Source organism: Dendroctonus ponderosae, unplaced genomic scaffold (genome assembly GCF_020466585.1).
Source record: "Dendroctonus ponderosae isolate FM_Combo_2020 unplaced genomic scaffold, Dpon_F_20191213v2 Dpon_F_20191213_1, whole genome shotgun sequence".
Taxonomy (NCBI): Eukaryota; Metazoa; Arthropoda; class Insecta; order Coleoptera; family Curculionidae; genus Dendroctonus; species Dendroctonus ponderosae.
The window spans coordinates 4,515,532-4,527,138 of NW_026017110.1; the positions used below are offsets into that span (position 1 = coordinate 4,515,532).

General features: G+C 34.8%; 1 protein-coding gene and 1 long non-coding RNA gene across 5 annotated transcripts; one reads left to right on the forward strand and one right to left on the reverse strand.

Moving 5' to 3' along the window:
• Positions 1-6,025: 6,025 nt before the first annotated feature.
• LOC109533541 (cyclin-dependent kinase inhibitor 1B) lies at positions 6,026-11,401 on the reverse strand. 4 transcript variants are annotated; one of them, XR_002171538.2, is made up of 3 exons: positions 11,286-11,394; positions 10,485-10,620; positions 6,026-6,664 (listed from the first exon to the last, which is right to left on the reverse strand). XR_002171538.2 is itself a non-coding variant. In XM_019898877.2 (2 exons), the coding sequence occupies exons 1-2, from the start codon at positions 10,251-10,253 to the stop codon at positions 6,346-6,348; spliced, it is 405 nt and encodes a 134-aa protein (XP_019754436.1). In that variant the 5' UTR covers positions 10,254-10,269; the 3' UTR covers positions 6,026-6,345. The 4 variants fall into 4 exon arrangements, 1 of the variants encoding a protein (XP_019754436.1); XR_007280755.1 differs by lacking the exon at positions 10,485-10,620 and having other exon boundaries at positions 11,286-11,401; XR_002171537.2 differs by lacking the exon at positions 11,286-11,394 and having other exon boundaries at positions 10,485-11,278.
• On the forward strand, positions 6,802-7,795 carry LOC125503347. Its single transcript, XR_007280758.1, has 2 exons — positions 6,802-7,027; positions 7,598-7,795. It is a non-coding gene; the product is annotated as an uncharacterized LOC125503347 (long non-coding RNA).
• Positions 11,402-11,607: the final 206 nt, after the last annotated feature.

Here is an 11,607-nt window from a genome sequence, read left to right on the forward strand (position 1 = left end):
AGGTCTGTTGCTGGCAAAATCTAAATAACTTTCTTAGTTGTTTCAACAAAGTAGTAAAATGTTACTCAGAAAAAATGTTTATGACCTTTATTTAAGATGTGAAAATTCCAGTCTCGGGTCTCGTAAAGCTTTAATAAATGACTTATAACTCATTAGCCGATGAGTTATAACTTGTTGACTCAGAGAGCGGCAACAACTCAATAGCGCAACTCAACACAGTGTTACCCAGGCCTAATTTAAAGGTCGCAGAAAGAAACCTACATTTGCTTTCCAAGTCAGGATTATTTGTTTGCACTCACATAATAAAATTAATATCTATTAAAAATAATATAGTTTATTCGTGTGCTGTTTTTTATGCTAATTTATAGGGTGTTTGAAAGTTCTTAGACAGAGGGGTTTTTCCGTTCTTTTAATCCCAATCGCTGCTTAGATTCAGTTTGAGTGACCACGTAGATTAAGGTTTTTTTTGAAAATCTCCAATATTTGTTTTTTATAGCGTGATCAGTCGCTTTTCGCACTAAAATGCATAAAATCGAAAAAAAAACGCGACGGAATTGCCTAAAAGCCTGCAAATCAACGGCTTTGAATTTCAGAAATTAAGTGCAGATAATTACCCTTTCAGTGCTTATAGAATTATCTCAGATGATTTGCAGAATTAATTTATCATTTAATAAGTCATTAACGCGAATATTCTGACAAATGCAAATATGCAGAGGCTCTTGTACAAACTACTGAGGCTAAGAAAACGGCCTTTACATGAAATTGACTGATATTTACCACTGTATGGAATGTTGCTTGATTACAATAGTAAGCGGTTTTAAACAGCAATTGTGGTAAAAATTTCCGGAAATTATAGAATCCTGCCTGAAATGCAATTCAAAGATTAAGCAGCAACGACCGAAAAAAATCCCTAACATCAACAAATAGTAAAAGAGCTGAACGATTCGAATTAGTAAATCCTTTGAAAGGACGTGACTTTTAACGCTCCACAGCGTTTTTTACGGTCCTTATCCCGCCCATCCTGTTGCTTCTTTGTTAGTGGAGGCTCGATTAGCATAATTTTTTGGGATAGCGATTTGATTTTCTGCATGGTAGAGTTCGAACTGCTCTGCCATGTCATTGATGGGAATCATTCCGGCCTGTAGCGTTGCAACCGTCTAAAGTTGTGTAAATGAGTTCATTAAATTGCAGTCTTCATGGTTGAATGGCGGATGCGCCCCATTATTTTCACGGTTTTTATGCTCGAAATTTCCCCAAATCCGAACCTCGGAGGTAATTTATTTGACTATCTTGATCACACCAGACAGGCGAATTTTTTCTTGTTCTATTACTGGTTTTCCCAATTTGGTTATGGGTCCGAATGCGGCTTCAAAGGCTTCCCACATGGCTGAAGAAGCGTAGGATCGGGTTAGTTTACAGGATGTATCAGAAACACAATACGCTTAAAAAAGTGCTGGTTAGTGTCTCGTTTCAGCTCTTTGTTTCCACGGGTTCATTAGGGGCGTTTTCCTGCTTTGTTTCTGGCTTCGCCTTTGTTCCCGCAATTTATTAACTCTTTCACAAATTTAATTGAAAACGCCCAAAAAATACCGATAAACCGCTATTTTTCTTCGCTAGAGATCAATAAAACCATTAAAACTTGACTGAAAAATAACGACTCTTTAACCAATCAAGGTGTCTGAGATCCCTAGCATTTTGATTTGCCGTAAAACCTTCGGTCTATTTGAGGCAGAAACAGCTGGCCTCTTAACAACGCTTGATAAAATCAGATGGAAATTTCCGCCCTCCCAAACCGAAAAAGAGTTATTTCCATTGAAGAGTCTCCTGCAGGGCAAAATGCCCATATCTCGTATCCCCACCCGGTTGGAGGCCACTTTTTTCAGCTTTCTGCGGCCCTCGTGAGTGCACACGTGTGAAAAACTACTCGATAATATGCAAGTCTTATCAATATACATCAAGGGAACTTTGCCCTTGCAATTGTTTCTTCAGCCAGGCATTTGCAGCAGCTTTTCCACCGATTATTTCTGTTAGAATTTAATCAGTTGCAATAAACAAAACACTAGGCTTTTCAATTGGTATAGCAACAAAACCAAGTCCGATAAGGTTCCAAAATACACCAGACACTGTTTTATCCTGGATGGTGAATAGATTAGGAAATAATTGAGAAAAAGTAAAGTTTTTAAAACATTATCAATTAGAAATATACACCCAAGCAATCTTTGGAAGGTAATCGCTTGATGTTGGAAACGTGATTAAGTTCAATAATAGCTAAAAGTGCAAACCCGTTTTAAATCACCTACAACTTTAGGTATTATCCTGCATTGTTTAAGTTGTAAGCTAAAGTATTTAATATTAAATCTTTAAAATTTCGCTTCATAGAAAACCAGAAAATAAACCGCAAGTTTAATGACAATATTTTATGGAATTTTCAAATTGCGCCTAACCACTATTGATTCTTCATGTAGAAATTAAAATAAAAGTTTCAATTGAATCGTGTAAGTTCGGATTTAAAAGTTAAAACTAATTTTCGGGATTCTCTTATGGCTATTTTAGCGAAGAAAAGCGATTTTCTGTGATAGCAGTTTCCCAGACAGGTCGACTATCCACCCTTAAGTCAACCATCAGTTACCCTGCTTAGGAAGCAAACAGATATTTAAATTTTAGTTCCAGTAAACCAATAAAAATCTAAAGAAGAATTGACCGAAAGTCACGTAAAATATCTCTTATAAAGAGATATGAATTCAGTTAAAAGAAACTATTAGAATAAAATCCTGATCCAATCTTTTTCGATCGATGTTCTAAGGAATTGAAAAATCCACAATTTAAAGAAATTCTGTTCTAATTTGCAAACCTTTTTTTTTTTTTAAGCCAATTAGCGGATAGAAATTTTATTACTAAAACTTATTTCTCGTCAAAAAAATGGGGCTGAAAAACCRTCCAGAATTAGACAACCTCCAAAAAAACGAATTAATTTATTAATAATTTATAAAATGCAAATTGATGATTGCATTGGTAGCCTAATTACAATTTTTTATCTAATTTTTCCCACTTAACGCCACTTAAACAGTACATACACATTTCTCTTTTTTTATCACTAAATTGCCGCACGTTGAATTTGCAGCGAAGAGGTCACATCAATTAAACGAATTAAAGCAATTAAGGCAGGCAATCGTTTTGATGAGCTTTGGACGATATAAATTGTGGTCAATTTTCCGAAAAAGGTAACATCACTTCCAATTAATCATTATAGTAATAAGTAAATATTACATTTTTTTTAATTCTAGGCGATAGTTGAACAAATTTTGCAATCCCCTAAAGTTGAGATTTGTTGATGGAAGTTTGCATTCAAAGCCATTGAATAGTGCATAATATCGGGTGCCAGATGGCAACAAAAAAGACTGCAACTCAAAAAGTGAATATCAGATAAGCCCTCGAAGGGCTGGCATTGTGTGCAACCCGGTACCCGCATGATTGGCATATTTGAAACAGTTTTGCAAACTTTATCAATTGCGTTATCAACCCCTTTTTTATTAGTTAAAGGGCAGCACGTGTGCCTAATTGGAGCAAATTTGCCCAGTTGAACGACATTCGATCCGCTCCCCTGAAACAATTAGGAAACCTTCGAAATGTTTGTTGAAAAACTTGCCGAATTTTTAACTTCCCTTAGCCATATGGAGCCAAGTATCTCCTGTCCCGTGGGGCAAATTCGTCATCCAACTGGAAAATCGCTATTAAACGAAATATGAAATTGGAAGTTTCAAGGGCTTCAATTAACCCATCTGGCACGCACTAAATTCTCGTGTGACCCATTGGGTTGAAAATGGTTCGGATCGTGTATCAGAGTAGCTCGATTAACATGGTTTTTTTTCAACAGTTGTTGGTATTTGGCAGTAACTTATGCCCTTAATTGCCTGATTAAAATTAAACTGATGCCGGTAAAATGAGTCAATTTTAGTTCAAGATGAGCCTTGTGTAACAACAAGTGAAGTTTCGGTTGTAACAGTTTAATAAGCAACATCAACATTGCTGATTGCAATCAATATTTTTAATTAACTTAAAAACCTCTAGAGGTTCAACTAATTTTAGAGCAAATGATTGTCTAATCGTGCAGCAACTTCAGCATATGCAGTCTGAACCAAACTAACATTTCATTCAGCTAAATGCAAGAAAAATTTTAAAGTTCCACTAAATGTTGCCTCTATTGCGAAAACATCAGAAGATGTCTTTGAAATGCAATTTGCTGTGTTTATTTTTTGGCATGCATCCGTTTTGTGAAACTTTCGATGTTTCACTCGTATTTTCACAAAAAACACTTCCGTTTTCTTGTTTTAGAAAAGTGAAATTTATTACTTGTTAAACATGTTTTCGGTCTTTTCTATTAACTTTTCTTCTTTCTGACCGCAAAATGAAATTATCAAATCATTAAAATCTGTAACAATTCAACTATCTACATTCTCGTTTTAAACCTTATTATTTTTCATAGTCTTCATTAAATTTTTTTGAATTGCATTCTTCATCTTTAATCTCACAATGTCTGCCTGAATTAAATTGTGTTTTAGTAGAATTATGTTCTATTTAATCTCATTTTACAGAAATGGATGTCTCAAGTTGTTCATGCTCTCATTTAGTGAAGTTTTTCAAGCTAGAGTTTTCTTTCAACAATTATGTTAAATGTTCTGCAATACTTAACGTGTTTCCTCAATATTAATGATTTCTGAGAATAAGGTAATCCTGCCAAAAAAGTGCATATTTAAGAGAGACAATCCGATGCCGGATTTCAAGGGAATTTTTTTACAATTATTGACCTAAAAAAAATTCAGTCTTTGTTGAGTTTGTTTAAATTTGGTAGTTTTGCAGCTTTTTAATGATCTAATTCGAGATTATTATTATCATTATTGTTTTAAGTTATTCAAGCTAGAGTTTTCTTTCATTAGATTTAGCCCAACACAAAACTTTCAACGTTTCTCTCAAGGCGCGCAGTTCTAATAACCAATCTCTGAAGACAATGGATCATGTAGGGGTTGAAAGGCACAAACATTTCCAAAATCCTCAAACTCAAACTTCTTTATAAGTCTCAAACTGATAAAAGCCAAAGATTCAAACCTCAAGTTAAATCTCATGTTTAAAAATGCTTAAAAACTCAGTACAAATTAAACTTCCGGGGATAATAAGTCAAATTTCTCTATTTAAATTAAATAAAAATACGATTTATATTAGGTAAAGCTTCGATTTAAGTCGGCTGCAAGTTGATCTTTCACCGATATTTTTCCATTGAAAGTAAAAAACCATTGGACCTAAATCTGATCTACTTTGAGAACAAATTCCTGCAGTAACTTTTCCGCTGAGCACATTTTTGTCAAAATGTTTTTATTTTGAACCCGAGAGAGAACTTCCAGCATAATCTATTTGAGCCCAGTTTAGAATAGAATGTCTCAAAGTGAAGCATAAACAACACCATTGGAAGTAAATATCTAAATCGGATGGCTTCTGGGAGAAAAAAGGAGAAGAAAACTTCCAATGGTACGCTTCTCCACCTTCTCCACCTAGAAAAGGTCTGGAGTATATTTTAAGAGTTAAGAGAGTTTCAATTCTGATAGTTTTTGTACTTATTTTCTTTCTGCAGTTTTGCTTCAGAAATTTGAATTGCTTTAATTCGTTTGTCCTTTTGTGTTTTGTCAACGCAAAATAAAATGTTCAAAGCATCAAAAGCTGTAATAAATGAGGAGCCTGCAAGTTCATCATCTCATGTTGAAACGGTTTTTGAAAATTCTCAAAGAGAGTTTTTTCTAGGAAAGTTAGCGTAAAATGAGTCTTTCAACGTTTATTGTAAAGGTCTTGCTCCACTTAACTCAGTAGTAAGCGCAGTTTTAAATCAAGCTTTCCAAAGGACTCCCAAAACAACCAACCTTTAGAGAAATTTGCATTGTTTTTAGGATTGGGAATCCTCCCTAGGATCTTAAACCATTGAAAAGTCCCTTCAACACCTGCACGTCACGTAGGCTAATTGTAAAGGAAAACTAGATAATCTTTTTACAAACATTTCTTATTTGTGAATTTTCTATCTGAAAACAAATACTACTATCTAATGCACAATAAATATCTTGATTTTATCATATGTATGAAATTACTTATCTGCTAATCTTATATACATGATTTTTGGTTCATTTAGCTGTATGAGGTAAAATACTGGCGCATGTTTACCGACAAGTACATCCTACAAAGATAGAGACAATAAATAAATAAGTTATTAGACAGCCCTTGGTGGATTGACTAGCTCTTACTAAAAATTAATACAAATAATTGCACATTGGTATTGAGGCAATGTTCAGGCTCACTTAATCGGGACTAGACAGTTCTGTCATTGTGCTTGTCCTCTTTTTCCATTTCCAGAGTCTTAATCAGCTCCTGCTGTTGGATTGGACTAGGTGGTGACACTCGTTCCCACTGCCAGTCGCCATCCAAGGGTCTTTCGTTATCAAAATCGAAATTCCACCGCGACATTTGTTCACTTTTCTCTGTGGCGTTCAATTTTTCCAAATCCACTAGCTGATCCAGATGGTCGAGGTCTTCATTACGCTGCTTCTCAGGAGCGTCATCGTCATCGAAAATCAAACGTCTACACACTTTGTTCTTGGAGCGTTGTGGAATGGATTCGGACATAATTCTGCAATGGAAATCGGGGCTAATTTAATCAGGAATTCGGCATTTTTAATCAAGTTCCTGCCACTGTTTTCACGTCAGCCATACGCAGTAGGTATGATTCATTTGATAACGGGCGTCTATTGAGCGACAACTGTTTCGATAAGTTCAATTATCGTGCACAAAGTTCCGCTAATAGAAAAACAGTGGACCTTGATAAACTGTATCATGTGCAGTGTATTCAATATTATGATTATAAATAATAAGTTGTTTTGCTGTTTTGATTAATGGCCGTTTCAATTATCGTCGTTGGACTTACGTTGAGCCTCTGAGTTGAAGACATTTTTGCTTGGAGTTTCGGCTAGATTTTTCATACACATTTTGTGAGGTAACTTAACACTAAATTCTAAATGTGTTCGATTGAATTGAAAAAAGTTCCACTTGTGAAATCAATTTCACCAACAGTTCTTTGCAAGCTTTAAGTGTTATTAAACTAAAGATTTTTTAAATCTGCGAATTATGCCCCAAAACTAGTCGTTGCCCAAAGACGAAGAATTTGAGAGAATGATAAGGTATTATTTGAAAAGATTGCTGGAGTCTTAATATGAAAACCCACACCAATATCAACTTTTGAAAAGTTTTTAAGAAGAACAATATATTTTTGATTTATAAAAGTCGCTTTTGCAATATTGTAGAATCGAAAACTTTCCCCACAATTGTATCAGTTTAATTTTTCAGAGAAATTATAAATTTTGCAAATTCTGAATTGATCACCTTCCATTTTTCAGAAAGCCTGATTTTAAAAAAATATTATTAAATTAATAATATTCTCTATTATACTTACTACATAAATTCATTATTTTTTCCTTGCAATAATTTGTAATTTTCTTCAAAGTTTGTTCGTTAGGTTTTTCTAACAAAACTAGTCATTTTACAAAACGATAACTGTAACTGTTAGTTGCAGACTAAACTACCCGCAACTCGCCCATAGCGAGTGTTTTTCCAACATTGTTCCTGTATGGAAAAACTAAACGAAACTTCCTCTTCGAGAAATCCTCCTTTTGATAATGGAAAGTCAAAGATTAAAACCAATACATGTACTTATCATCAACTTAACATGTAGATTGATGTACCCATTCAAAAAGAAAAATTTATTTCCAAAAAATGGAATTGGTTTTATTAATTTTAGAAGCGCTCGGACTGCCTGTAAACTGTAAATATAAGCAATTTAAAACAGTCGGTTCCGAAAATTGTAATAATTCTGCGACTTTGAGAATGCGTCGATAATATTCGTAAAATAAATAGTTTTTAGGAAATAAAAATAAAAGTGTTCCCTCATTTCAAGAAAATCTCGCATGTACTTGAACGTGTCAAATATAGAATGCTCAACAATTCATACTTTTCATTTCATACATTGATTGTCATAAAGTGCAGGGTCGTTAATCAAAATGATATACTTTTCAACGTGTGCACGCCCTGTATCCAAGCTGCAGCAAACTTCCAGTTCAACGTTTTCTAAGTGTTGATTAAATAGCTTGAACCAATTACTACTCAACATTAATTCGTTTAATATGGAACATTTTAGTGTTCGGAATTTTTTTGCTTAAATCAATGGATTTTCGTAACACAATCACATAAATTACTGTGCACGACTAATCACTAATCAAGTTAAGCTCGAAAACGAATCGAAATCGAGCTAAGCTCGAAAACGTTAATTAAAAAACGTCACTTTGTGCTTGTTAAATAAGTATGAATCAGCCATGTAAAAGACTTGCTGCTGCAACACTCAAAGCTAAAGAAAAAAAAACATTAAATAGACTGATTCATTTACGAGATTTTAGTACTTTTAGTTTATTTTCGTAAAATTAACTGTTTTTGAGAAAAACAGTAAATTTATCATAGAGCTCGTGCTTTTCTGCAAAAGTAAATTAGCTGTCCGTAAAACGTTATTTAAGAGCTGAATAAATCGCTTGAATCTGCTACTACTGGTAAAAGCGTTGAAACGATTTCAAACATTTAAGTTCTATTCAAATTTTACCTAAAGTTGAAGATTTAACGTCATTCAGGAACGCATTTAAATCTTGCTATTTATGTCATTCAAGAGCGGTTGATAACAGAAATTGGATCAGAAGTGAATTTGGTGGGAACATTGGAAACTTTAGTCAAGATCATTCGATGATGGACCTTGAAAAGGTTTTGGTTTATCAGCTTCTCACTGTTATTTTATTGTTTTAAATCATGCAAGTTTTCCGGACAGTATTTCCAATTTTGATATAAATTATTTTCCCGAGTTTCAGTTTCAATAATTTGTGAAATCGAAGCAACCCAGGGAAATAGTTTATATTAAAATGTTTTTAAACTACGAATTTGTCATTTGACTACAGTTGTGCATGTTCTACAAGTTAAAGACGCTGATTCTCAGTAAAAATCATGCAAACTATCAAGGACCTGATACTGAAACATTGAAGAGTTGAGAATGTTGACGAAAATTGCAAATAAAACACACACAAGAAAGCAATTCAATATTAGATAGATACACAGCGCCGCAAACGTTACGCAGAGCTGAAATATTCCCTAACTTTTGGTTGTGAATAGTTTCTCAGTTGGTGATCCGATTTGAATAATTGTTTATCGAATCATAGCTACATTCTTAGATAAAATTTAAGTTGCAAAATACGCCAATACACTAAATCTACATTTTGTAGAGGGTGTTGAAATTGTCTCATTTTTTTGCTCAAAGTTGCTGCTGCGATTAATATCGGGGAGCTCAGACATAAAAAAGTATAGGTTGTTATAGTCTGTTTATCCGAAGCTATTCGTGATATATTTTTTACCGGTTATATTTTCGACGCCAAACGTTTTTTTTATTTGTTAAGAAGATTTATGGCATAAAAGCCGTGTTAACCACATTTGTCACTCTTTGTTAAAGTTCTTGTTTTACTAAAGATAAGATATTCTTGTTTTGTACAGAATTAAATCAACAGAGATAAACAAAATTGTTTGCACAGCTCTCTTTGGAATAAAAAAAGTTTAATTAAATGAATGTTGTGCAGAAAATGTGACCGGTCATAAAAAATTAAAATTTTTGGATTGGCTCAAGGTAAACAGACGACTAAAGATGACTCAGAAGGCTATAACACCGTATATTTGTTTCTGCCTGAGCTACCTGATGTTGACAGCAGATGGATCTAGACTTCGACCAAGAATTGCATTTTTTGGCTTATCCCATAACTTAAATTTTGTCCAAGAATAGAGCTACACGGTTCAATAAAAACATTGCTCAAATCGGATAACCGATTGAGAAAATATTCACAATCCAAAGTAAGTGCAACTTAATTTTGCGACGCAGTGTAAATGAATACGTATTGTCTATATCGACAGAATGAAAGTGGAGAAAGTGCAGTGAATAAAGAAAATCACTTCGAACGCAACTAAACAAAGACCTGCTGGGTTCCAGAACCAAAGCAGGAAATGATCCAAATATAAACGCTTCAATAGACGTAGAGCACAAAGATGAAAAGCACGTACCCACTATTGTTTGTCCTGCCGACACAATCTATCACATGAATTTCCTGCAACACCGACTGCCGACAAACTACTGCAGTAAGTTGCATACTATTAAAGCACCACTGGAAAGTGTTTTCATGTGCCACCAAAATCGCAATTAAAACAATCACGTATTTATTTAATTTGGATCATTATCGAATACGTTTATTAGTTAAATACCCACACTCGTTTCCGTTCTTGATAAGCTAGGGGTAGTTTTCTGTGTGTTTTAGTGATAAGCGGAGCTTTTATATCAAAATGGGTTACACTTTTGGGTGAATATTTTCGAAAATACATACCAAAAATCCTGCTGCCAGTAAAATGCAGTCCACTATCAGGCACTTCACAACTGGATTTTAGGCGAGATCGGTGGCAAATGCTGCAGGAAACGCATTGCAGCAGGATTTTTCTCGGCGACGTTCTATTTGCGGCTCCCTTGACGGAAAAATGCATTTGCAGTAATAAAGGGGAGCGCCTGCAGGCGATTCGACGCCGACGCGAGCGTCGCTTTGATCAATACTACACCCAGTGGCGTCGTCCATTAGTTATCACGGTTTTTGCAATTTCACCGTGTAATTTATCAAAAAAAAATCCACTTAGCATTGCAAACCAGTCAACTGGCGTTCACTAGGAAAGTGACTTAGTTTCAATGTAAATGATAATGCTATCTTGACATGTTTCTCATTTGCAAAACAATGGTTGCTATCAGGCCCTCAATTCTTTTATATGGCTTCTCACGCAAAACCAAAACTGCTTGTACTTTTAGTACAAACAGCAGTTGTTTGTTTTAAGCATTCAACGATGACGCAATACTTTCATTTCAAATAACTGGTCGATTTTCTACGATAAATCATTCCTTCAACTTTTTCATTATGAATTTTAGCCTTATCACCATGAATTTACTTAAGTAAAGGCGACATTTTCCTGATAAATAGTCAGTGGGGATGGGGATTTGCCAACCGAAACGTTGTGAATCATGAAAAACGCCTAGCTGAAACCTCTGGCCTCCATCATGGCTAGAGAATTACTCGCTTCTCTGCTTTTTTTCTTGTTTTTTTTAATAGACCAAATTGATAGTTGAATAAAAAGTTACTAGTTACCATCAGCACTCCATGTTGTTCCATCGTACGCACATCGGCCACCACAAGCACAAATTCCCATTTTACATGGTGTTTTTCAGACAAGCACAAGTTACAACAACTTAACATAGAATGGTAGTAGGTTTTGCTTTGCCAGCATTCAACAATTGGCGGCGCGCCAATAAAAAAGCCCCAATTTCCCCCCGGCCTGCCCCCCATTATTTCCGTCCATTCTTTGGGATTAATTATACGCTGTTTCCGTTTTGCGGTCTGATGACTGCACCTAGAAAAGTGGCTCGTACTGATATTTTGCTTCAGTTCTGACTGCCCAACTTTGGTTTAC

Excerpts from the sequence above, each read along its gene's own strand:
- LOC109533541 (XM_019898877.2), bottom strand. The coding sequence starts at position 10,253 with ATGCAACTTACTGCAGTAGTTTGTCGGCAGTCGGTGTTGCAGGAAATT. Across the intron at positions 6,665-10,167 it reads GGCAGGACAAACAATAGTGG|AATTATGTCCGAATCCATTC; the intron begins GTACGTGCTTTT and ends TTTCCATTGCAG.